The sequence below is a fragment of the Ictidomys tridecemlineatus genome, chromosome 15 (genome assembly GCF_052094955.1).
Source record: "Ictidomys tridecemlineatus isolate mIctTri1 chromosome 15, mIctTri1.hap1, whole genome shotgun sequence".
In the NCBI taxonomy this organism is placed as follows: Eukaryota; Metazoa; Chordata; class Mammalia; order Rodentia; family Sciuridae; genus Ictidomys; species Ictidomys tridecemlineatus.
This window is the reverse complement of record NC_135491.1, coordinates 15,084,434-15,109,758: the sequence shown is the minus strand read 5'-3', so window position 1 is coordinate 15,109,758 and position 25,325 is coordinate 15,084,434. Positions and strand designations below refer to the sequence as shown.

General features: G+C 55.1%; 2 protein-coding genes and 1 long non-coding RNA gene across 7 annotated transcripts in view; 2 read left to right on the top strand and 1 right to left on the bottom strand.

Annotated features, from left to right (window-relative positions):
* Ryr1 (ryanodine receptor 1) overlaps positions 1 to 7,896 on the top strand; it is a 111,893-nt gene extending 103,997 nt beyond the window's left edge. The window contains 12 exon segments of the mRNA XM_078032113.1: positions 302 to 432; positions 2,253 to 2,295; positions 3,817 to 3,947; positions 4,032 to 4,092; positions 4,394 to 4,540; positions 4,684 to 4,818; positions 6,522 to 6,678; positions 7,076 to 7,140; positions 7,229 to 7,329; positions 7,501 to 7,552; positions 7,675 to 7,723; positions 7,726 to 7,896. Coding sequence (XP_077888239.1) covers positions 302 to 432; positions 2,253 to 2,295; positions 3,817 to 3,947; positions 4,032 to 4,092; positions 4,394 to 4,540; positions 4,684 to 4,818; positions 6,522 to 6,678; positions 7,076 to 7,140; positions 7,229 to 7,329; positions 7,501 to 7,552; positions 7,675 to 7,723; positions 7,726 to 7,769 — 1,116 coding nt within the window. The 3' untranslated portion in view covers positions 7,770 to 7,896.
* A 78-nt stretch (positions 7,897 to 7,974) lies between these two features.
* Map4k1 (mitogen-activated protein kinase kinase kinase kinase 1) lies at positions 7,975 to 25,322 on the bottom strand. Of its 5 annotated transcripts, none has more exons than XM_078032114.1 (32): positions 25,194 to 25,322; positions 23,796 to 23,853; positions 23,589 to 23,679; positions 22,778 to 22,842; positions 20,954 to 21,009; positions 20,821 to 20,868; positions 20,608 to 20,650; positions 20,453 to 20,525; positions 19,627 to 19,758; positions 19,434 to 19,496; positions 19,247 to 19,328; positions 18,694 to 18,810; positions 18,388 to 18,466; positions 17,795 to 17,856; positions 17,683 to 17,726; positions 17,560 to 17,604; positions 16,795 to 16,837; positions 16,242 to 16,404; positions 16,082 to 16,164; positions 15,183 to 15,267; positions 14,261 to 14,337; positions 14,111 to 14,171; positions 13,233 to 13,341; positions 13,089 to 13,147; positions 12,568 to 12,671; positions 11,638 to 11,812; positions 11,337 to 11,399; positions 11,062 to 11,151; positions 10,909 to 10,979; positions 10,246 to 10,301; positions 8,836 to 8,948; positions 7,975 to 8,148 (listed from the first exon to the last, which is right to left on the bottom strand). In XM_078032114.1, the coding sequence occupies exons 2-32, from the start codon at positions 23,812 to 23,814 to the stop codon at positions 8,021 to 8,023; spliced, it is 2,499 nt and encodes an 832-aa protein (XP_077888240.1). In that variant the 5' UTR covers positions 23,815 to 23,853; positions 25,194 to 25,322; the 3' UTR covers positions 7,975 to 8,020. The 5 variants fall into 5 exon arrangements, with proteins under 5 accessions (XP_077888240.1, XP_040134845.1, XP_005340557.1 ...); XM_040278911.2 differs by having other exon boundaries at positions 24,015 to 25,313; XM_005340500.5 differs by lacking the exon at positions 8,836 to 8,948 and having other exon boundaries at positions 24,015 to 25,313.
* On the top strand, positions 13,073 to 15,504 carry LOC144370825 (uncharacterized). The gene is made up of 2 exons (XR_013430791.1): positions 13,073 to 13,159; positions 15,156 to 15,504. It is a non-coding gene; the product is annotated as an uncharacterized LOC144370825 (long non-coding RNA).
* Positions 25,323 to 25,325: the final 3 nt, after the last annotated feature.

Genomic DNA, 25,325 nt, shown 5'->3' with positions numbered 1-25,325 from the left:
GGCTTTGGCAGTGCTGTTCCCACCGCCTGCAATGCCCGGCCCCACGTCCGTTCCTTCCCACCTGCCTGAGGTCCGAGGGGAACCTTCCTCCCTCAGGAAGCCCCGGCTTGCACCAGGCACCCCTGCTGCTCTCCCCAGCCCCTCTGTTTTGGTCCCTCCTGACGTGACCCTCTGCCTGCACCTCCCATCTCGGCCCTGACCATCCTGGGGAGGCCCCTTCAGCCTCTGGGCAGATGCTAGCGAGACCTCTTGGCTTCTGCGAGACCCTAACCCCTGCCCTCTGCCTCCCTCCACCATCTAGGTGCCCCTGGTCATCTTCAAGCGGGAGAAGGAGCTGGCCCGGAAGCTGGAGTTCGACGGTCTCTACATCACAGAGCAGCCAGAGGATGACGACGTGAAGGGGCAGTGGGACCGCCTGGTGCTCAACACACCGTAAGGCGCAGCCCGCCCAGGGCGCCAGGGGGTGGAGGCCCAGAGCTCAGGACAGCAGGTTCCGGCCCCTGCGCGCTTCTCCCCACGCCTGGGTTTATTCCCCATAAAATAGAAACGTTTCTCATGCACCAAGCTCCCCTGGGAGGCCGGGATGTGGCTTTGTGGTAGGGTGCTCGCCTGGCACACGTGGCTTTGGGTTCCATTTCTAGCACCACAAAAGAAAAAAAAAGTTCCTCTGGGTGGTTCTGAGGGCACACGGAGGTTCCTGGGCACCTGGAGGGCGTGGGCCAGTGTGTGTACAGTGGGACTGTATTTCGAGCCCCATGCCCGGGGCCTTTCTCACCAGGTGCTGGGAGTGGGAAATAAGAGCTCATTGGGTTTTAGCCTGGACCCAGGGAGGGAAAGAGGATGTGCCAGGCTGTAAGGGGACTCTGGCTGCCAGCTGCCCGCCCCCAGCCAGCTGCGCTATTAGGGGCACATCTCCGGAGAAAAAAAATGTAGCTCAGTGGCAGAGCACCTCGTGAGCGGAGGCGAGGCCCTGGTTCCATCCCAGCACCACGAAAAGTAAATTAAGAACAACAGCTGAGCTCCATGCGTCCACCTGGAATCTCAGCGATTTGGGAGATGAGGCAGGAGGATTGCAAGTTCAAGGCCAATCTAAGCAACTTAGTGAGACCCTGTCTCAAAGAGAAAGGGCTGGGGGTGTAGCTCAGTGGTAGGGTGCCCCCGGGCTCAATCCCAGGTACTGAAAAGAAGAAAGAAAAGAAATTCCCAGCGGCTCGGGGGCTGAGGCAGGAGGACTGTGAGTTCAGAGGCAGCCTCAGCAGCTCAGCGAGGCCCTGTCTCAAAATGATTAATAAAACAGGCTGCGGTAAAGCCCCCCTGGGTTCAATTCCCAGGACCAAAAAAAACCACAAAATTTAAGGCCAGCTTGAGCAGCTTAGCAAATGAGGAGCCAGGTAGAAGGAGTCTGCTCTGACCCCATCGAAATAGAAAGGGCTGGGGACGTAGCTAAGTGGTAGAGGGCTCTGGATGCAGTCCCCAGCATGTATAAATAATAAGTAAATAAGTAAATACAAACATCTTAAAAAGAAAAGAGAAAGGAAAAAAGAAACAAAAAAAAAAAAAAAAAAAGGAAAGAGCCAGGCAAAAGATGAGCCGAGGCTATTTTATTGAGCTAGAAAGCAAGATCGAGCTCCGTGGGAAATGGTGACATGCTGGGAGGGTGACAGGGCTCGCTCTGGACATGGCAAGAACAATCCGAGCATCCAGAGGGGTAGGAGGTGCAGAACTGGAGCATGTCATCTAGGTGCAGGTCCCCGGGTTCCTAGCCACCCCACCCCCACCCCTCCCCCACCCCACACTCCCTGGCTTGTCACTGGGAGAACTGGTAAACCCAGGTCCAGAATCACCAAGCACAGTGAATGAAGCAGCAGGAGGAAGCGCGACTTTCCCCTGCAGCATGCAGCTGTCCCAGCTGGTCACCACCCCAGAGCCTCCCCCGGGAGCAGTTCTGGTGTCTGCATGCTTGGCTCTGGACACAGCCCCCTGCCGCACCCGGGCTCCACCAAACATGGCAGCAGGGTCCCCACTGAGCAGGGTCCTCTGTGCGAAAAGCACAGACTGGGCAAGATGGTGCCCATCTCCAGTCCCAGCTCCTGTGGGGCGGAGGCTGGGGCCATGGAGCCAGGAGGTCAAGGCCAGCCTGGATAACGGTCAGACTAAGGTGAACAGCACTGGGATTCCGTCTCTCCGGCCTGGCAGGAGGCTCCCAGCGTCTGTGAACGTCTCACAGGTGCTTTCTTGCTTTCTCTTGGCAGGTCCTTCCCCAGCAACTACTGGGACAAGTTTGTCAAGCGGAAGGTGAGGACGTGGATCGGGAGGGCTTTCTGGGCTGGGTCCCTTTCTGCCTCCGGGGCATCCTAGCCTGCCAAAGACGTGTTTCATGTGTGACTTTGGGCAAGGGTCATTGTCTTTCTGAGGAGCATGGGTTTGCCACGGGGACACGGGCATGATAATCATGCTTCCCGCTCACACGAGGTGACCACGTAGGGCAGAGCCCCTGGTGCGGGGTGAGCAGGAGCAGGGTAGCAGCGCTGGTGTAAGCTCAGGGTTCAGAGCTGCCTGCGTTTCCACTCCTAGCTTGTCTGTGCCTCGGTTTCCCTCATATTCAAAATGGGTAAGCCCAGAGTCCCAGCTACTCAGGAGGCTGAGGCAAGAGGATCACTTGAGCCCAGGAGGTCAAGGCCAGCCTGGGCATCATGACAAGACCCTGGCTCTAAAAAAAAAAAAAAAAAAAAAAAAAAATTAATGAAATAAAAACAAAATCTGGAGGAATAACAGGGCCAACTGTTAATGTAAGGATTATATATCCTACTACACGAGCAGAAGGCACATAGTAAAAACAGAAGATAAGTGGAGGTTGTTCCTATCGTTGATTGACTTAAGAGTTTATTGAGTAGCTACTGTGTGCTGGAAGTGTTTTTGGAAACTGAGTTCCAGCAGGAAACAAAACAGTGATTCTGACACTTTATTTGCAAAGATAAATATTGTGCAGATGGTAATAAGACTGTGGAAAAAAATAACGAAGTTCCAGGGCTAGGATGTGGCTCAGTGGCAGAGTGCTTACCCTGCATGTGTGAGGCACTGGGTTCTACCCCCAATGACCCCAAATAAATAAAGCAGACAAGAGGGGTGGTGGGGGCATGCATGTGTGTGTGTGTGTGTGTGTGTGTGTGTGTGTGTGTGTGTGTGTAGGCCAGGGAGATTGCTGTTTTAGGTAACGGGTTCTGAAAAGGTCATACTAATTCATAAGGAATTGAGGAGGTGAGCCAGGTGGAAATTGGGGGAAGAGTGTCTTAGGTGAGGGGACAGTCAGGACGAAGGCCCTGAGGCAAGAATGCGCTGGTGGGTTTGAGGAACTGGAGGCCCGCTTGGCTGTGTGAATGGGGTGAACAGGTGCATAGGTGCCGGGGCCCAAATATAGAGGTTTCCCTGCCTGCCTGCCTAAAATAATAAAGTATCTCAACTAATTTGGCTGCTGGATCAGCTGCACCTTTATCGTGTTGATCCCTCACTGTGATTATCTGAACAAAGCTCTGGCCCTTCTCCCCAGAAAAATGTTCACCAATTTCTTTTAAAAAAAAAAAAAAACTTCTTTTTGGTAGTTGTAGGTGAACAGAATGCCTTTATTTTATTTGTTAATTTTTACGCGGTGCTGAGGGTCGAACCCAGCGCCTCCCGCATGCCAGGCAAGCGCTTTGCCACTGAGCCCCAGCCAAGCCCCCCATTTCTTATACCAAGTTCAGAGTGTCTCCAGAATCCCCCAGGGACCGCGACACTCGCCCCTCTAGTCACATCGCAGGGTCTGACACTCTGGCGCAGGTTCTGGACAAACACGGGGACATCTTCGGGCGGGAGCGGATTGCCGAGCTGCTGGGCATGGACCTGGCCTCGCTGGAGATCACGGCGCACAGCGAGCGCAAGCCGGACCCTCCCCCAGGGCTGCTGACCTGGTGAGCGGGGACAGGGGCCTGGGGTGGGAAGGGAGGGGACTGGCCCCGGGCACCCCGCCATCCCGGCCCTCCTCGCCCCTGCAGGCTCATGTCCATCGATGTCAAGTACCAGATCTGGAAGTTCGGGGTCATCTTCACGGACAACGTGAGGAGGGGCCTGGGGGAGGGCCCCGCGGGGGGGGGGGGGGCGGGGGGGGAGCTCCAGTCCTGTGTCCCCACCCCCAGGGTGACTCCTGAGCCCCTGTGATCCTAAGGTACTTTCTCAGCCCTGAGCTTCCTCAGGATGCACTTGGAACCCAGACCCCGCCTTCTGCAGAGGGTCCCCGCTGCCCCCCAGGTCCCCAGCTCAGAGGCCCCCAGCCCTCCGCACACCCGCTCCCCAGGGAGGGCAGCCCAGTCCCTCAGCGCCCACAGGCTCCCTGACCCCAGGCGCCCTGTGCCCGCAGTCCTTCCTGTACCTGAGCTGGTACATGGTGATGTCCCTCCTGGGCCACTACAACAACTTCTTCTTTGCCGCTCACCTCCTGGACATCGCCATGGGAGTCAAGACGCTGCGCACCATCCTCTCCTCCGTCACCCACAACGGGAAGCAGGTGTGGTGGAGAGGACCTGGGAGGGACAAGGTGGCAGTCTGGGTGGGGTGGAGCTGTGGGGCAGCTGGGGACCAGCAGGGAGGGCGGGCCGGGCCCAGGGGGCAGCGAGGCCTGTGGGCTGAGCCTCCCCTGCCTGCCCCCAGCTGGTGATGACCGTGGGCCTCCTGGCCGTGGTGGTCTACCTGTACACCGTGGTGGCCTTCAACTTCTTCCGCAAGTTCTACAACAAGAGTGAGGACGAGGACGAGCCCGACATGAAGTGTGACGATATGATGACGGTGAGCCCGCCCAGCCCCCCCAGGTCACTGGCCTCTGTTGTCCTGTCTGTAAAGGGGGTTATTAACAGCAGCTGCCTGCTGGGCTCGTGACAGCTCAGACGGCTCCTATGTCTAAGGTGCCAGACCCACGGTTAGTGCTCCCCAGATATTAGCCGTGGTTTTGATATTATTTGAGACATTAAAACTATGTGTTACTGGGCTGCGGGTGCAGCTCAGGGGCAGAGAGCTTGCCTAGCATGTGCGAGGCGCTGGGCTCCATCCCCAGCACCACCAAAGGAAAAAAAGCTTCGAATAGTGCCTGACATGCAGTAAGATTACGTAGATATTAGTCACTATCAACCTGTAATTAAAAACACCAGCATGCCCAAGATTGTGGTGGCACACACCTGTAATCCCAGCAACTAGGGAGGCTGAGGCAGGAGGACTGCAAGTTTGAGGCCAGTCTCAGCAACTTAGTGAGGCCTAAGCAATTTAGTGAGACCCTGTCTCAAAATAAAAAATAAAAAGGGCTGGGGGTGTGACTCCATGGTTAAGTGCTCCTAAATAAAAGTACCAGCGTGCAGGTAGTTCTATTTTTTCTTCTATTCTAATAACAGTGATCATAATCCAAATTGGCTTTAACCTACTAGAGGCAGGGACACAATTAAAAGAATCATTTCAGGGGATTATCTCAGGAAATGATCTGTAAATCCAGCTCCTCCTGACATTTGAGGCCCTATAAGACTGGCCCTCCCACCCACAGCTTTGTTCCCATCAGTCAGTGATTTTTAGCTCTTACTTAAGCCTCATTATGGCTTACAAAGGCGGGATCGAGGAGGGGTAAATCCTGAGTCTACTCTGTGTAAGTCTAACCACAATCCCTCTTGCTTTTTACTTTCTGGCTGCCTGTTCCTCTTTCAGTTCTCTAAGACCATATGTTTCCTCCTGACTCAGGCCCTTTGCACTTGGTCCCCATCCCAGGCACAACATGCACATCCCTTCATATGACCCCTCACCTTTCAACTCAAATGCTGTCTCCTCCAGGAAGCCCTCCCTGACCACTGCTGGGGCCTGGGCCTGCAGTGCCCATGTAACCAGACTCTGCTTTATTGATCATCTCTCTCCTGCTCCTGTCCCCTGCTGTTGCCCATAAAATCCACTTCTCAGCCCACCAAATCTCTTTCAGTTCCCCATGGGAATAAGATTTTATTTATTTTTGGTGGTGCTGGGGATGGAACCCAGGGCCTTGCACGCGGAGGGCTACGTGCTCTTCCCCTGAGCTGCACCCTCCTTCTGCAACATTGAGCCTTTCCTCCCCGACTGTGATGTTGCACCTGTGGTTTTCTTGCCTGGAACCTCTTTCCCACCAGCCACGCACCTCACACCTCCCTCTGGTTCCACTCACACGCGTCCCCCTTCCAGGAAGCCTCGCTGATCACCTAGAAGGGGTCAGGAGCTCAGCGAGCTCTGGAGGCTTCCTGTCCTTCTCCAGCTCACCCTGATCACATGGCTGCCTCCCCCAGCCTGGCCTCGGCCGGTTCCTGTCTATCACAGCCCTGACCGTTTCTGGGCTGTCACTGATGCAGTATCTATGAGCCCTGAGAGGACTCTAGGCTGTCACTGTCTCTGCTGGTGTCCAGCCCTGCCTAGCCCAGGGCCTTGGCTGGTACTCAGTGAATGGCCACTGCACAGTGGAGTGAGTGACCACATGCCCCCATCCCCAGTGCTACCTGTTTCACATGTATGTGGGTGTCCGGGCTGGCGGAGGCATCGGGGACGAGATTGAGGACCCAGCGGGCGATGAATACGAGCTCTACCGGGTGGTCTTCGACATTACCTTCTTCTTCTTCGTCATCATCATCCTGCTGGCCATCATCCAAGGTCAGTGCTGGCCGAGGTGCTGGGTGGGAGTGGACACTCCATGCCCAGATGCTCCATGGCTAAGAGTGCAGACCACGAGCCAGTCTCCGTGGATTCCTGTTTCAGCTCTGCTTCTCTCTATATGAAACTCTGGGCAAGTGGCCTCAGTTTCTCTATCTGCCACATGGGGGTATTAATGGTGCTTAACTTCATCGGGTTGCATGAGAATTAAGTCCGTCCATCCCTTTTAAGTGTTTTGTAGTAAGTGCTTAATAAACACCTAGTTTTATTCTTCTTAGCCAGTAGGGTGAGACTGGGGAGAGAGGGGCTAGAAGGCCCGGCCCAAAGACAGGTAGCTGGGACTAGGAGGAGTCCGAACTGGGTCTGAGTCTGGCTGACCTGCGTTCTGCCTCCCCAGGTCTGATTATCGATGCCTTTGGTGAGCTCCGAGACCAGCAAGAGCAAGTGAAGGAGGATATGGAGGTGGGTCAATTGTGGGGTGACCCCGAGGGATTATGGGATGCTGGGTAGCCAAATGGGCCTCAACTCTGCTGTCTTTCACCCCCTTCAGACCAAGTGCTTCATCTGCGGAATAGGCAGCGACTACTTTGACACTACACCGCACGGATTTGAGACCCACACGCTGGAGGAGCACAACCTGGCCAATTACATGTGAGCGCAGGCCGCTGGCCAATCGGGAGGGCGGGGGCGTGGCCAGGGTGCCAGGCGTGGCTACTGAGTCGGGGAGGGTTAGGGAAGGGGGGGTGGCGCCCACGTGGGTGGGTTCGCAGCCAGCCAATCAGAAGGTAAGAGCGGTTCCCACCTGTGTCCTCCCTCCCTCAGGTTTTTCCTGATGTATCTGATAAACAAGGACGAAACGGAACACACGGGTCAGGTAAGGGGCGCTAATGAACGACAAGGGGCAGGGACGTTATCAGGCCAATGAACAGGTGACAGTAGAAAGCTTAAGTCAATATCAAGGCGTGACCAAAGGACTCTTCTCCTCCCCCAACCCAGGAGTCCTATGTCTGGAAGATGTACCAGGAGAGATGCTGGGATTTCTTCCCGGCGGCGACTGTTTCCGCAAGCAGTACGAGGACCAGCTCAGCTGAGCGGCCCCCACCTCCCTACCTCAAGTGCCTTACTCTCACCGAAAGCCCCCAGCCCCTGCCCTCAAGGAAGTTGAGGGCGAGGTGACCTTGCACTGGAGAAATAAAATCTATGCTAGACCCCCTGGCATCACTGTTGGTTGTTGAAATTTGGGGGGAGAGGACACCCAGAAATTCTGCCTCCCCTCAGAAAAACAAGATGACCGCATAGGCTAAAGTCACATTTATTAGAAGACGACGCTATGACATGACCACTAGTGTGTACTTTGGAGAGGTGGATGCAGGGACCCGTTCCTAAAAGACCCTGTAGGGTCATTCCTGGATGTAGAGGTTGCTGGGGGCAGTGGGGTCGTCGGCTGGTCTCGTCTCCACCACCACAGGCCTGGGAAGGGAGAAGCAGGTCATCTGTTCATTCACAAGATAAGTTAATGGAGACGTGCCCATGCCCAATGCTGGGGGGAACAATGACCACACTGATGTGGTCCCTACGGTTGTGGAGCCTGTCATCTAAGGGAGGGCAACAGAAATCAATGATCACATGGGTGCAAAGAAGCAGGGGATGCATGGCAGAGAAACTCACCCCAAGAGGACAGGTAAGGTTTCCCCAAAGATTGTACAGGGGAGCCTGAGGCTGTTCAGAAGGGAATGCGGTAAAAGAACAAGAAAGAGAGTTTGGGGCCAGATGCAGTAGTGCTCGCCTGTAATCCCAGCAGCTCCAGAGGCTGAGGCAGGACGATTGCAAGTTCAAAGCCAGCCTCTGCAACTTACTGAGATCCTGCCTCTAAATAAAATATAAAAAGGGCTTGGGGGGGGGGCTGGACTTGGGGCTCAGCAGTAGAGTGCTCACCTAGCACGTGTGAGGCCCTGGGTTTGATCCTCAGCAGCAGAAAAAAATAAATAAAGGTATTGTCTCTTACTACAACTAAAATATAATTAAAAAAAAAGGGGGGGCTGGGGATGTGCTCAGTGGTTATGTGTCCTTGGGCTCAATCCCTTGTACCCCCATCTCCCCCACACACACACACACACAAAAAGAGTGTTCTGGGCAAAGAGAACAGATGTGCAAAACCTTTGATGAGGAGAGGCTGGGTGTGGCTGGACTTGTGGGTTGAGGCCAGTACTGAGTGTTTCCCTTGAGGCCTCGGGAGGATTTGAAGCAGAGAGACAGTGAGATGGTCAGACCTGGATTGTTAAAAGGCCCCCCCGACACATCTAAAGGACACAGGGAACATGCTATGAGAACTATATCTCAGTAGAGCTGTTAAAAACAGATATCTCTATAACCATATCCATTCAACCTTTTGCAGTCACTATCTTTTTTTAAAAATATTTTTTTAGTCGCAGATGGACACAATACTTTTATTTTCTTGATTTATTTTTACATGGTGCTGAGGCTCAAACCCGGCGCCTCACATGTGTTAGACACACACTCTACCACTGAGCCCCAGCCTCAGCACCCTGCAATCATTATCTTAATGTAAATTCTGAACTATGTAACCATTGAAAGGATTAATAATTAAAATTCCTTTATCTAAAAAAAAAAAAAATGGAGCCCTTTACAGGGCCTCCCATTGGCTAAATGCGAGACTATTTGAGCCTCAAGACAAAAAATTATAATAGATTACAGGATGAATAGAGTGAAATAGAAATCTATGAGATGATGCTGATATTAATAAATAAAAAGGCGCCAGGTGTGGTGGTGCGCACCTGCAACCCCACTGACTTGGAGGTTGAGGCCCTGTCTCAAAATAAAAAATAAAAGTAGATATAGTTCAATGATAAAGAGCACCCTGGGGCTAATCCCCATAACTAACTAAATAAATAAATAAGAATAAAAAGAGAGGAAGGGGGCTGGGGCTGTGCGCCCTGGTGGAGCGTGCGCCTTATATGTGAGGGGCCCTGGGTTCAGTCCTCAGGATCAAAGGGGGAAAACATGGATAAAACAAAAATGATTTTTTTTTAAAGTTACTCTTTGGGGAATCTGAGTGAAAGGGATTCAGGAATTTTTTTTTTGTATTATTTTTCTAACTTCTTGCAAATTTAAATTTATGTCAAAATAAAAATTAAAATAATTATTTTAATGACTTAAAAGTTAAAATAAAAATACAAAATGAAAATGCCCCCTGACTGCTGTGCAGGGAGTAAACTGTGGGAAAAGGGATGGAAGCAGGAAGACACGACTGTCCAGGTCAAAGTTACGGGTGGCTTGTAATCCCGAGGCTCAGGAGGCTGAGGCAGGAGGATTGCAAGTTCAAGGCCAGCCTCTGCAAAAATCAAGGCACTAAGCAACTCAGGGAGACCCTGTCTCTAAGTAAAATACAAAATGGGGCTGGGATGTGGCTAGTAGTCAAGCGCTCCTGAGTTCAATCCCCCATGTGTCCCTCCAAAAAAGGTGTGGGTGGCTGTGACACCTCAGGAAGCCCTCTCCACGTCAGAAGCTCCCTCTCTGGACCTTCTGTCCCCCTCCCCAGCACTGTACCTGGGGGAGCCAAGCAGACGGAAGGTGAGGGTTGGGTCTCTCAGCTCCTGCAGCAGCTGGGGAGAAAATGAGTGTGTCAGTGACAGAAGACCCCTCCCCACTTCCCACCAACACGTCTCCCTTAAGGAGAACAAGGAGAGGTTTCTGTGTGTCTGACATCAGATCCAACACCATGTACCAGCCGTGGGACCGCGGCAAGTTACTTAACTTTTCTGTGCCTCAAATTACTAACCTGTAAAATCTTAGTACCTATCTGATTGGTTATTGTAAAGATTAAACAAAACATTAAAATGCAAGGGTAGAGTCTGATACCGTGTTCTATGAGATAAGCCCCACTTGCCCTCCATTTTCCAAAGGAGGACAGTGGGGCACAGGACAGTGAAGTCATGTGTCTAAGGTCACTCAGCTGGTTCCAGTGCAGGCTTCTGGTCCAGGCTCTTGGCCCCCACCTTACAGTCAAGGCTTAGAGGCTGAGAGAGAAGGAAACTCCCTTGCACAGCATCATATGGTAAGCCTGGGCTTGGGGAGACCGTGGGGCAGAGAAGGGGCTCCGTCTGCACTGAAACTGGAGGAAGGTTCCATCCAAGACACCAAGCCCATGTTTAAATGTCATTGATGACCGTGACCGAGGCAGGCCGATTGGCGTGGAGGGGAGGAGCTTACCTGGTCGGAACCTGGAGCCCACACCTGGACTCCGTGCTTCCAGAAGGCCTGCAGCCTGCCCCCGACCATAGCTGGGGAGAAGTAGCAGCCGTTACCCCTGGGGCTCACTCAAGCCTCATCCCCGCCCCCAGGAGTCCCCACCTCTGCACATACCCACGGCCTCCACCGGTTCCGTCATGGGGATCTCAGATGTGCGAAGTCCCGGGACTGGGGCCCCCTCTGGCGTCACCAGCTTCAGGGAGCCTAGCCAAGTAGAACGAGGGTGTTAAGAACGGAGGGCAGGGCGCAGGACATCGGTGCCGAGCAGGCAATAAATTCAGTGTGAAAAGCCAAGAAGGAAGTGGGGGTGGGGAGCCGTGGGGCGCGGCCTGGAGGGGCTCAGGGTTTCTGAGACAGGGAAAGGGCGAGGGCCGGGCAGGGGCTCTTACCATCCATCAACACCATCACCATGTCTTCCTTTACTTGGGTCACCTGCACTGCTCCCTTGTGCTCTAGAGGACGGGAGTCAAGAAAAAACTCCACCAGGTTCTCTGTTCTCCCACAGGGTCCCCCTAGACCAGGGTCTCACTAGGCAGTGCTCAGGTCCCCTGCAATTAGGCCAGGCCCCGCCCACCTCCCAAGCCCCAGCGGGAAAATCTCACCATTTAAATAAAACCCGCTGTCCCACTCCTGGGTCAGTACTGCCTCAAGATAAGCCCCGCCCACGCCCACTCAGCCCCGCCCACTCACCGGTGCTCATCTCTCCCAGCCAGCAGGACAGTGCACCGAAGCGTACGGTGTGGAAGAGCACTGACTTCGCCAGCCGGCCCGGGCTCACGCCGATGCACACGGCCGGCAGGTCGGAGCCTGGCGAGGTCAGCAGCGCGAACACTGGCAGAGGCGTGGGCAGTGGAAACAGCACCTGCTGCTGGCCGCAGGGCAGGGGCGGGATCAGTGGGAGCAGGGAGTGGCTTGCCTTGCTATAAGGCTACGGACTTTTTTTTTTTTTTTTTTTTTTTGTCGCACTGGGGACTGAACTCAGGGGCGCTCAACCATTGAGCCACAGCCTCTGCCCTTCCTATTTTGTTTTAATTTTGAGACTGTCTCGCTGAGTCTGGCCAATTTACTCAAACTAGCCTCGAACTTGCTATCCTCCTTTCCCAGCCTCCGGAGTCGCTGGATTACAGGCGTGCACCACAGCGCCTGCGCAGGCCTAGGACTTCTGAAGTATATCCTGGGCCCACAGTCTTGAGAGGTGCTATCTGGAAATTTCAAGGTGTCAGAGGCCTCAGAGGGTTTGGGGCCTCCTCAGAAAACGAGGGGTGTGGCTTCAGAGTGTGTGTGGCTTTGATTGAAACCTGGAGATAGGCAGGGACCCCCAAGGTACAGGTCCTCAAGGACAGTAAAATCCTATCTTCTTAGATAGTCAAAGAAAGCAACAGGTCCTGAATGGCTTCTCCTTAGAAATCTGGGGCTGGGCACAGAGTCTGAGAAATCCTTGGGGCCAGGTGTGAAGGGCGGAGCTTAAGAATCACGAAGCCCTGTGAAGTGCGAGGGGTGGGCGGGGCCTCTATGGAGGCGGGGCTTCAGGGAGCTCTCCACCTAAGCTCCTAGGGTGGAAGGCCCTAGTCACCACTGCCTGTCCAGAGTCCATAGTACCTGGAGTCCCAAGTCCCTTACCCGGACCAGCAGGAACTTGTTCATGGGCTGGTACCACTGGAGCAGGACCACGGAGGTCTCCAGCGCCCCGCACAGGAATGGGCCCCCGGAGCTCGCACCCTCAGCTGTGGGGGTGGGCAAGGATGGGTCAGGGTCAATTCCCTCTCCTCCCTGCTCTCCTACCGCGAGGCCCAAAGCACAAACTCTGCAATCTTCCAGAGAGGATGTAGCCCAAGCCCCGTCCCCGGCACGCCCCGCCTCCCCGGCACGCCCCGCCTCCCCGGCACGCCCCGCCTCCCCGGCACGCCCCGCCTCCCCGGCACGCCCCGCCTCCCCGGCACGCCCCGCCTCCCCGGCACGCCCCGCCTCCCCGGCACGCCCCGCCTCCCCGGCACGCCCCGCCTCCCCGGCACGCCCCGCCTCCCCGGCACGCCCCGCCTCCCCGGCACGCCCCGCCTCCCCGGCACGCCCCGCCTCCCCGGCACGCCCCGCCTCCCCGGCACGCCCCGCCTCCCCGGCACGCCCCTTGGGTTCCGGCTCACCCACACAGCACGCCCGGCAGCCCTTGGTGTCCTGGATCTTGGTGGAGACCATGTTTCTCCTGGAAGAAGAGGTAGGTGTGAACAGGTGGGAACAACAGGGGGAGGGGAGATCACAGGGCCGGGGTGTCCTTTGGGGGCTGTTACCTTCCCAGTAGCCGGTGGGGGCTAATGTGAGCGATGGGGCTTCCTGCTCTGGTCTCTTTCCGTTCCAAAAGGCCCAGGATGCTATGAGAATACAGGTGGGGGGTCTTTCCTGCAGTGTGTGTGTATGTGGGGGGAAGCAGTTATAGGACCCCGCTACCACCTCTTCCCCCCCATCGCTTCACGGGGCCCCAGACCTTTCTCTGAAACTCCCACAACTGCAAATCGAGAGCGCTTTTCATTCATTCCTTTCTCATTCGATACATTTTAAAGGCCTAGAGTTGGCCAGGTGCTGTACTTGGCTCCGGTAAAAAGTACTGAATATGTTCCCTACCCTCATAGTACTTGTGGCCACATAAGAAATTAAACTGTGAACACTTAACCAGTAAGATGGAGTTACACATATTAAAGTTTAAGAAAAAAAATCTAGAAATTCTAAAGTCTGTTATAACAGATGTGACATTAAGTGGCTCATGAATCCTATTTGACTTGGTGTTTCTCTCAAAACTAGCAATTCTTTTGCACAAAATATTTACAAAACAATGACACAGATTTTTAAAAATCTATAACTTGCTCGTTTTATTTTAATAAAGTCAGAATAACTTCTGATGGCCATTTGAATATTGAAGCTATTTAAACACTAATTTATTGTAGAAATTACCTCAAGACTGACTTGAGGCCTAGCGTCAGCTCTGTTTTACACACAAGGAAACTGAGGCTCTTGCCTTATGTCCCAGGTGGAAAACTGGGTGGGATTTGAAGCCATGGCTCAGTTCAAGGGCAGCCTAAATTTTCTTAAGCTCTGCTCATCTACCTCCCAACCCCCTGACCCTTGGCCCTTAATTTCTGAACCCGCTTCTCCCCACAACCCACAGACAGACCTGAGAGGGACATGAGGACATTGTTGATGGAGTATAACCAGGTGGTCCGGCTAGGAAAGAGCTGCAGAGGATGGGGAGATGGCTCCTGTAACACCCTAGCGCCCCCCACCCCCAGCCCTGTCCAACCCTTGGGGCCGTCCCGTCCCTCACCATCTCCAGCGTGGCCTCCTGATCATTCCGGTTCAAGATGAAAATGCCTTCTTCAGCCCCGAGGAGCAGGTGCTGGTCTGGAAAGGACAGACAGGGAGGACACTGGGACCTATCTCATCCTGGGGACCTCCCAGATCCCCGCCTGTCGGAACCCAAACACTGGCCCTGAGGCCGCAGCTCTAGCCCTTTATTCTCTCTCTCTCATCCCAGACTTTGTTTCCCCCAATCTGAGCTCAAACCCTGCCCAATCCCTTAAGCCAGTCTCAGGGTCCCCTGAGAAAGTGAAAGTGACTTGCCACTTTCAGGTGGTTCTTCTCTGACATACAGAACTGGCCCTGTCTCCTAAGTTCCTCCCCCAACCTTAGACCTGCCTCCCCAGATAGCCTGCCCCAGTTCTGACCTCCAGCTGCTAGTCTGTCTTCACACTGATCTCCAAACTCTGACAACCTCAACTGAACTTTATCTGTCCAGCATCACCCCTGAACTCTGACGCTGTTCCTTTAACTTTGACCCCTTGTCTCTACATCTTTGATCCCAAACTCTTCTTCTCTGTAGCTTTCTGATCTCTAAAGCTCCTAACCACAAAATGCTGACCACAGTCTATCATGAACCTCCAGCTGACCTTCTGTACATCCATCTTGTCCCCCAAACTCTATCCTTTCTGTGAGATTTGGGTACCCTGACCCCCAAACTCTAATTTTTCCAGTTTTAACTCTCCAACTCCTCTTTCTTCTTCCCCTCTTGGATCCTCAAAGCCAAATGCAGTTGTGGTCTCCACTGTAATTCCGCCCTGCCACTCCCACCCCACCAAGACCCTCCCCTGTCCCTGCCCTTGAGCTGCCATTAAAGCTCCTCTGCGGGCCCCCTCACCCCTTGGCTTCTCCACCCCACCCAGGCCCTGCGGACTCTAGGAAAGGCCCACCCTTGGTGGAGGGGTGTGTCCAGGCTGCTGTGCTGTGGATCCGGAGGGGACAGCCATTGAACAGCTTTACGAGAAGGGCACATCCCTGGGCAGGCCGTGGAGGGGCCAGCGGCAGATCCAGCCAAAGCGAGCAGCGGGGAACAGGAAGATGCAGTGGTTAAGACTCTGTCGCCAGAGTGCCAGGGATCAAACCCCACCTCTGCCTCCTCACCCCCATTCCCAGTCTTCTTTCCATGGTCTCAGATACCCATGGCCAACCACGGTCCAGAAACATGACATGGAAAATTCCAGGGATAAAGAAGAAATCACAAGTTTCATACAACTTTCACTTCAGTGTAATGTTCAAGTTATCCTGGTCGATTATTGTAGTTGTTAATCTCTTACTAATTCATCAAACAAACATCATAATTATGTGTATATAAGAAAAATACATATGTGGGGTTTGAAACTATAGTTCCTGGCATCCTGTGAGGGTCTTAGAACATAACCCCCATGGATAAGGGGCACTGCTATATAAACCACCTGGGCAAGCTACCTACCTGCCCTGTGCCTCAGTTTCCCCACCCGCGAGCGGGCAATGATCTCTACCCCTGGGCTATCTATTTCCTGTGTGTGTGTAAGTTGGAGTCTCCCTACACGGTTGCCAGGGCTGGCCTCAACCTCACAAACTCATGCTCCTCCTGCCCTAGCCTCTGAGTGGCTGGGACTGCATTGACCTGTGATGACTGCCTGTCTCTCTGAAGGGTTATACTACGGGAAGACAAGGTGTCAGCGTTCGGCACAGAAGAAGTGAAGTGTTCAACAACAAATGTCCCTCGTTATGATTATCAGTCCTCCCAGCGCCCTCCCATACCGCCTGGGCGTCCCGGCCCCCTCCCAAGGCACACAGCTGGCCTCACCTTTCTCTTCATCTTTTCCTTTTTAGGGGGCAGCAGTGGGGGCTGGTCAGGCTCCCGGGAAGCTGGGTTCCAGAGTGAGGGCTCTGAGAGGGGGTGGGAGGAAATGAGCCCCCAGGACCCCCGTCCCTGCCCACCCTCCATTCCTGGTCCACCCTGTTACCTGAATGGGCAGTGAGGTGGGGGCTGCGGGTGGCTGGGGGGGGACCAAGATGGGGGGTGCGTGGGGGGGGTCCACTGGCACACCGGACCAGCACCCCTGGGCTCAGCTGCCCCTCATCCCCCATTCCCCCAGGACCTTCATCTGATGGAGAACGGAACTTGGGCTTTGGAGACAGGAGAAGAACATGGAGGACATACATTAGCTGATCTCAGAGAGGGGACCCCGCTCCACCCAACCCTACCTCCCCCAGACCGCACCAGCCATGGCTCTGACTCTCCCACCGTGTTCTGCATCTGCCCCCCGCTTCCCCTGGACACCCCATCCCCAGACAGCAACACACTCCAGAAACCAAAGGTTAATGCCGGGGGTGGCAGGGCACTCCTAGGATCAGCTACTGACCAGTGTCCATGAAGCCAAGCTAAATACCCCATCCCTAGGTTGAGGGACGCCTAGGTCTGAATGGATCCACTGTCCAGGACTCCCAGACTCCCAGCCCCGGACAGCCCAGCATCCCTGCATCTGAGGACCTGGCTACCAGCCTGCAGGGCCTTACCTTGGGGGGCAGTGGCGGGGGAGTGTCCTCTGCAGAGGGGGGGCTGTAACACAATGGGGGGGAAGTGGGCGGGGTGCGGGAGAAGGCTAAGACCTGGGGCTGGAGGCCAGGAGGGAAGGGGGCCACTGGGTCTCCTTGGAGCTGAGGACTACGGGACCAAGAGCCTCAGCGACAACAGTGACAGCAACCCTGGGACGGGAAGCACTGGCCACACATGGAGCCTCGCACTCCCTGAAGCCAGTGAAGACAGCTTGCCCTGGCGGGATGCAGGTCTCACTCTGCGACTGCCCCCACTGCACACGAGATGTGTGGAGGGCCCGAGGAGTGGGCCTTGGGCTGCCCTAGGCCGGGACTTGGGGAAGGTGGAGTGACACTAGGGTGCAGCTCCGGGTCTGGGGCTCAGGGGAAATTTTTCAGGAACTGTGTTTTAGTTAGAGGTTGGGTGAGAGACACCAAAGGATCAGGTCCTGAGGCTGGGGCTAGGGCTGAGTTGATTTTGGGGGTGCTCTGGGGGCTGGACCCGCCCATCTGGGAGCTACATCTGGGATTGGCTGAAGGCCCAGGCTGAGCGGATAGGTGGGGAGAGATGTGTGACTGGGGCAGGTGACATCCTGGAGGGAACTGGAGCAAAGCCTAGGGTGAGGGCAGGTAGGGGCTGCGCTGGGGGTCAGGTCAGGGCTCAGGGGCCAGGGGTAAGGAAGGTAGGGTCAACTGGGCATGTGCGGCAGCTGGGGCTGAGAGGGGGCCTGGGGCTGGGCTTCTCACATGTCCACATCGTCGTAATCATCATCGGACTCTGACAGGTGGCTCCTGAAGAGTGACGGGCATGAGCTTCAGGCAGCTCCCAGGTACACCCAGTGCCCTCCCCTCCCACCCCAGGGGCCTGACCTGGGACTGCTGCTCCTGAAGTCTGCGGGTGGCTGCAGGCGAGCCTGTGGGATAGGGAAGGGTAAGCCATGCCCAGGGGAGGGGGCCCTCGGGGAGGGGGAGGGTGACTCACAGTGCTGTCAGCTGGGGGTCTGGGCTCCACTCCTCGGAGCTTCCTGAACTCCATGTGCCTCCCTGGGTGCGGGTGAGCAGGCAGCAAGACGGCGGAGAGAAGAGGAAGAGGGGGAGGTTAGAGTCAGCATCTCAGGGGTTGGTACTGTCCCTTAGAGGAAGGGTCTCGGCCTATAGAGGTCTCACTTTGGGGGTCAGTGTTTGGGATCAGAGAGAGAGAAGAGCTCAAAGTAGTTATAGAGTGTTTTCAAAATCCATTTGGGGGCTGGGGATGTGGTTCAGTGGTTAAGCGCCCCTGAGTTCAATCCCCTGTACAAAAAAAAAAAGAGAGAATCCATTTGGGTATCAAGGATTCTGATAGATTCCTGAGGTCTCCTTGGTGGATGGGAGGCCTCATGAGGTCTGCTTGCAGTTCGGAGGGGTGGGGGTCTCTGTGGTTGTCATGGGGGTAAGGTGGTGATGAGGTTCTTTGGGTCTCTTGTGAGATCAGATGGTGATAAGGGTCTCTGGTGGCCTGATGGTAGGCAAAGGGGGTCTCTTGGATCTATTATAGGATCTATCAGGTGTCCCCAAACTGTAGGATTTTCTACTCACGATAGCAATCTGCGTCTGGGATCCCCAGAGAGCTGGACTGGTGGGTGGACCTGATACGCCGAGGGATGGCAGGGGGTGGCTGGGTGGAAGGGTGCCAAGTCAGGGCTCATGGTCCCCAAGCAGCCCCCACCGGCAGCTTGGGTCCAGCCGCGAGCCTTCCTCTCTCCCACGACCCTCTGCACCCATCCCTGTGCCGAGCTCCCTGCCTCCCGCCCTCTTCCCATCCATCCTAAGGGAGGTGCGGCAGGGGATGGGCCTGGGTGAAGGCCAGGAGGGTCCTGCCCTCGTGGCAGCCGGGACCCTCACCTCGGGATCCTCATCTTCAGTCTCAGCAATGGGGAGCCCCTTTCCGGGATTCCTCATTTTGTCCAGAAGATCTAGGATCAGGCCCCTACTCAGCCCAGGCTGGGCCACCAGCTGGTGCTGGGGAAGGAAGAGGGAGTCAGTAGACCAGGGCTGGGGTGGCGGGAAGGGCGGGGACAGGGCCTGAGAGCTGCCCAAGGGGCCTGCTAGGGGAGAAGGCAGGAAATGTGCAGAACTCTGAGAAGTTTTAAGGGATTAGAAGAATACAGGGCCTCCAGGGAGGCCTGGAGAACTCCAGGGGGGCCTTAGAAGAGATCGGCCTTTCCTTGGAATTCCAGAGGACTCTCAGGAAGGGGTCCTAGGGTCCTTGGGCATTCATGAGTTCTAATAACTAGGGGTCTCAGAAAAGTCTGGGGGATATGATTTGGAGGGTCTGGAGTGGTCCTGGGAAATTTTGAGGGGCCACGGGGGTCTGTGGCACTAAATTATGAATGCAGAATCCTGGGCTGGGAGAACCGGGGAGCGGGTGGGGTGCTTCTCAGGGAAAGGGATTTACACTGAGCATCTTGGTGGCGCCAGGTCGCTTCTTGGGGCTCTTGGTGAGTGTGACTTTGACAAAGTTGTGGAAGGCAGCTGACCTTGGAGGAAGAAGCCAGGTTCCGGGATGAGACTAGAGGCCTCTCCCATCAGACCTTCCAGCCCTGGCCCGGCCCACCCTGTCCCTCAACATGAACCTCCTTTACCATTTGCTCTTTTCCTTTAGCCGGGGAGGCTGGTAGCCACTCTTGGTCATGAGGAAGAGAACTCTAGAAGAGCAGGGGAAGCACATGGGGTTCAGACCCCCAAGGGAGCCAGACCTGATGGCTGAAGAAAAGGCATTCGGTGCTGGGGGACCCTTGGGCGTCTCCTTCAGGGGGACTAGGGGGACCTGCCTACCTGAGAGGATGAACATCAAAAAGTGGTGGCTGCAGCTCAGCCAGTTCAATGGCCGTGATCCCCAAGGACCAGATGTCACACAGCTCGTTGTACCCTCCCTTCAGGGCCACAGCAGCTACTTCTGGAGCCATCCTGGGGGCAGAGAGTCTCAGAGAGCCAGAGATGGCACAGGATGGAGCAGAACAGGAGGGGAAAGGCAAAGTATGGGTGAGGGGAGGTGGACACAGAGCCAGATGGAAATGGCCACAGAAACAAAGATGGACACCGAGAGGTAAAGGCAGAGAGAGAGGGGAAGGCAGAGACCAACAGAGGGACAAGAGTGAGAGGCACAGGAACAGAGCTGGGGTGCAGCTCAAGGGCGGAGCACTTGCCTCGCATGTGTGAGGCCTCGGGTTCCATCCCCAGCACCCCCCCAAAATAAATAAATAATTCTATGGGGGTGGGGGACAGAAACACAGAGGTAGCCACAGGCTGAGGAAATTCAGAAACAGACGTGGAGAAAAAGATCAGGATAAAAACCAACATGGGGCTGGGGATGTGGCTCTAGCGGTAGCGCGCTCGCCTGGCTGCAGGGGGCGCTGGGTTGGATCCTCAGCACCACAGACAAATAAAACAATGTGTGTGTCCACCGAAAACTAGAAAATAAATATTTAAAAATTTTTAAAAATATTAAAAAAAAACACAGGGTGAAAAAGGCAGAAAAGGGACAGACAGACGCGGAGAGCCAAGAGGCTCCCAGGGGGTAGTCGGGCTGGGAATGAGGCTGGAAGGAGAGTCTCAGGTGCCAGGGCAGGAACACCCCCCAAGCCTGGGGGGGGACCCTCACCAGTAAGGTGTCCCAATGAAAGACAGGCGTCTAGCCAGCGTCGCCCCAATCTGGGCCGAGATCCCAAAGTCAGCTGGAGACAGAGGGAGAGAGACAGCATGTCAATACCCCTGGGTGCCAGTTAGCTCCCTGTCACACCCGACAGCCACACTCACCCAGTCGGACCTCCCCAGCATCGTTGATGAGGATATTGGCTCCCTGGGCACAAGAGGAAGGATGCGATGCTGTCAGAGACCCCCTCTCCAGCCACTGCTGCCCCATCGCCTGGTCCTGCCCTCCACAGGGCAAGCTACCCTATCCCTGAGCCCCCCAAGAGCCACTCCCGCCTCCCGGCTCCACCCCTAGTGTCACCTTCACCCCCAGACCACCTTGATGTCCCGGTGTATCTTCTTCTGTGAGTGCAGGTAGGCCAGCCCCTGGGGAGGAGGCAGACAAGGGGGCTGGGAAGGCCTGCGGGCTGAAGCAAGCCCCGCCCCCAGGGCCCCCCAGGCCTCTCCTCACCTGGAGCACTTCCCTGCAGACATAGCTGATCTGGAGCTCTGAGAGGGAGCCAGTCACTGCAAAGGTCACCCCGGCCAGGCCAGGTGTTGGACAGGGAGCCAGGAAGTGGGGGTGGAGTTGGGGGTTCCCTGGCTCCACCTACCCACACCAGCTGAGAGAGTGCCCAAGAGGGAGGGGGCACAGGAGGATGGGACAGGTGGGAAGTCAGAGAGGGAGGCCGAGGGGAGGCTGGGAGGTCACAAGGCTGGGAGAGAGATTGTGATGCATGGACACAGGCCAGAGGGAGACAGTCACTGGATGTTATTTACGTCTACTGTGTGCATCTAAGGACACAGCCGTGACCAAGAGACACATGCCTGCCCTCGTGGAGAGAACGTTCCAGTGGGGAAGACAGATGATAAGCAAGGAAAACACACAGCACATAGGGCTGGGCCTGTGGTTTGGTGGTAGAGCACTTGCCAAGCATGTGCCAGGCCCTGGCTTCAATCCCCAGCACCAGTGGGGGAAAATTTTATATATGTGCACATGGGTATGCACCCATATATGCACCCACAAACAATAAACAGGAAAACAGAGCGATAAAGATAACAGGAAATATGTGTAGGAAAGACTATGACATTTTACACCACGATGTCATAAGCTACGAAAGTGACAGCGGGGGACACGAGGGACCTCCTCAGAGGGAGAAGAGGAATAGCAAGGGCAGGGATGGGGGGTGGGTGGGACGGTTTCTGGGGCTGAAAAATGGCCAAGTGGAGGGACAGAGCAGGGAGGAGAAAAGCCATCGGAGAAAGGCCGGTCGGCTTGGGTGGACCAGGGCCAGGGCAAAGGCCATGAGGAGTTGGGGCTTCAGAGGGACACGGGAGCCCTGGGAGGCCTCCCAACAGGAGAGTGACGTGACTGCCTGCAAAATGAGGAATGGCAGAGGGCGACAGCAACAGAGAGAAACAGGGACAGAGCCAAACTGAGACACAGAAAGAGCCAGGCAGAGACCAAACGCGGTATGACAGACATTTTGAAAGAGAGAGATATTGGAGGGGTAAAGAGGGGACAATAGAGACAAGAGACAGGGGAGGCACAGAAACCAGGCCTGAGAGACCTGTTGTGTGAGTCACTTCCTCTCTGTGGGCCTCAGTTTCCCCCTCTTTGGAGGGTTTTTTCTTTTGCTGTGCTGGGGATGGAACCCCCGGCCTCCATCCACCAGGCAAGCCTCTACCCCAGAGCTACCCTCCAGCCCCCTGAGAGCTTCTTAATTAGGTCCTTCGTTTTCTGACCTTTGAGGTCTTGAGCTAGAGGGAATTAGGGGATCATGGAGGACAGAAGCAAACTCAGAAATACAGAGAGGAGTAGCTCAGTGGGAGAGCACTTGCCCAGCATGCATCAGGCCCTGGGTTCCCTGTGCACCACCACCACCAAAAAAAAAAAAAAGTAGGAGAAGAAAGAAAAAAGAGAGAAAGGTAATGACCATCAGAGGCTCACCCACCCCATTCTCAAATTTTCTGAGACTAAAAGGCAGGCTGAGGAAGAGAACCAGAAATCCATTCACTCATTTGATGAGACATAGAGGGAAGGAGGATGGGGGCGGGGGGGGGGGGGTGTTGTCACTGCATACAGAAAGACTGAGCCTGGACAGCAGGGTCCCCACCTGCTCAGTCACCACAGGCTTCTCAGCATCCTCCAGGCCAGGCCCAGGACAGGGAGGGGCTTGTTGCATGAAACGTGGAACAGGAAGACAGTTCCCAGGAACACAAACACTGAGACACTGAACAGGGAAGCTGGATTTGAAGGGTCAAGGGGGCCTAGATCCCTTGTCCCTCCTCTAACCTTGGTAGATGTCCTGGAGAGAGCCAGCCCCACAGAATTCCATGCAGATCCAGAGCTTCTGCAACCTATGAAAGTTCAAGAGTAACTATATTATTATTTATAGGAGACAGCCCCTGGTACACCGTCTTGTTCTATCTCAATTAGAACTTGAATGTACAGGTGTCATCTGTCTCCCCTTGTCCACCAGAGTAAGACTGTTTCAATCCCATTTTACAGAGAAGGAAATTGGGGGTCGGACAGGAAATCTGTTTTCTGGACAATTCCATTTGGACCTAAGTCTTTGGGCTTCAAATCCAGGGCCCCCTTCTGCTGTCCTAGGCTTTCTGAGAAGACAGAGCCGAGATGCAGGTTGTGGAGGCTTGGTGGGACAGACAGGCCCAGGGTGTCAGATCTGGGGAACTGAGGTCATTATTGGGGCAGCAGAGACATTATTTTGGAGGTCAGAGAATTTAGGGGTTCATATTAAAGGAGAAGAATAAAACTGGGGAACCCAAAGGGCAGAATAATGAAAGATTTATTTGAAGGGAGTTGATTTCAGATGTGGTTAATACGAAGGGATCAGAAATGGGACCCTGGGTCAGAAATGGGAGTTCTGGATTGGGAATTAAGTTAGGAGTGACCTGGTCAGAGACTTTGGTCTGGGGATCAACCTAGGGAGTGCTCCAATTAAAAGTGGGAGTCCAAGGTTGGAGTCAGGTTAGGGTATCTGGGTCAAAAGAGGAAGTCAGGACAGGGGATGAGGATAGGGGGTGTCTAATCAGAAGTGAGGACTCTGAGTTAGGGGCTGGGCTGGGTCCCTGAGGTTGATCACCAGAGGTAACTGCCATGGTAGGCCACGATGTTGGCATGCCGGCAAGTTTTCAACATGAGGATTTCCTTCTGAAGGGTGGACACATCATCATCTGCAAGGAGAGGCAGGAGAAAAAGGTGGCTTCAGACAAGGAGTCACTGGAAGGGAACAGGGACCCCCCAGCCGGTGGGGGTGGGTTGGGGAAGGAGTTTCTGGGTCCCCTCTCACCAGGCTCCATCTTCACCATCTTCAGTGCCACCAGGTCTCCGGACACCTTGTCTCGAGCCTGGAAAAGGGGAAGTTGGCTCTCAGCGCCTCCATCGCTGAGTCCTTCTCAGTATCCTCCACAAGGCCAAGGACTGGGACCCTCTTGCATCCTATCCCTTATCGATTCTCAACCTAAAGATCACTGGTTTGAGGGTGACGGAGACCAAGGGGCTTCCTCACCTTGAACACTTCCCCATAGGTGCCGCCACCCAGCCGTTGCAGCAGGTCATAATGGTCCCGGGGATCCCTGTTAAAAATGTCGGGGTCCACGAGCTCCATCCCTGGAGGCCTGAGCTAGGCCTGCGCCCAGGGGCCAGCAGGGCCTCAGGGCTGGAGCTAGGAGCGCTGGCACCTCCTTCTCTCCCCACAAGCCCTGCTCCCGCCTTGCCTCTGAGGGCTGTGGCCTTCCCCCTCCCCACTCTCGCTTCCTGCCCTAGCTGCAGAACTGTGCAAAGGGCTCCACCCCCCTGTCCCCTGGGCCCTCAGATCCTGGGGACCCATGGAACCTTCCTTTTCACCTCTATGGCCCAGGGCTGGATGTAAATGAGATGCAAACTGTCTTGATTCTACTGAGGGTAGGGGGTGCCCTGGCACCCCCTGCTCCCCTTCTGGGTGGGGCTACAAACCATAGTGGAACTCTGCTGGGTGCTTGAAAGTTTGACCACAACGCAGAGGTTGCAGGTCTGCATAGGAACGCTATGTAGCTCACATGCTGTTCACCTTTAAAGTACATGCATTTAAAAGTGTCAGCTCCTGCATGCCCATGGCGGTGCAGGGGCAGTGCACATGCCTGAATACCCGTGTGTACACATGTGTATGTCCTCACAGCACATACACTCACTCATTCATGGCACATGTCTGTGCATTCACGCCTGCAGTGCACAGAATCAGCACACAAACAATTCATGACACATGGGACGGTCGCTTCTGTGCCCAGTCTGGAGCCTAACGGAGACTGGGCTCGATCCCGAATTTCCCGGCAGAGCACAATAGCTTTATGGTTCCCTATTCATGGAATTGGGGTGGAGGGTGGAGACAAGGGTCCAGGACTTGAAACTGGGCAGGTATGCAAGCTGGATCCGGCCTCGGGGGCCCAAACCTGAGGCAAGAATCATTTTCAAGAGCATTTCCATAGGGAGTTGGCCATGGCTCAAATGGAGGACTACTACGTTTGTGAGATTACGGTGCGCAACTCAACGTGCGCGCGCACTGTCGGAAGCTCGGTCTCCTTTCCGAAAAATTCGTGCACGCGCGCGTCCCGGGCTCGGGACTGGGTCCTGCAAACCCGGGAAAGCTTAGCCCCGTCTACTGCCCCAGAGCAAGCGCCTGCGCTTTGCGGTAGACTAAGCTTTTTCTCACGCTGTTCTCTCTCCCCGCCGGGTGGAGCGAGTGCGCACGCGCCAATTACGCTTTCTGGGAAGAAATCACGTGGCAGCCGGAAAGCGTGGCAGCTGCCGGAAGAGCCTTCCCCTTCTTCGTTGTCCGGCTCTG

Coding starts and splice junctions, on each gene's coding strand:
- Map4k1 (XM_040278911.2), bottom strand. CDS start 24,113: ATGGAGCTCGTGGACCCCGACATTTTTAACAGGGATCCCCGGGACCAT. Junction 23,854..24,014: donor CCTATGGGGAAGTGTTCAAG/GTGAGGAAGCCC, acceptor CCCCTTTTCCAG/GCTCGAGACAAGGTGTCCGG. Junction 19,329..19,433: donor CTAAAGGAAAAGAGCAAATG/GTAAAGGAGGTT, acceptor TCTTCCTCCAAG/GTCAGCTGCCTTCCACAACT.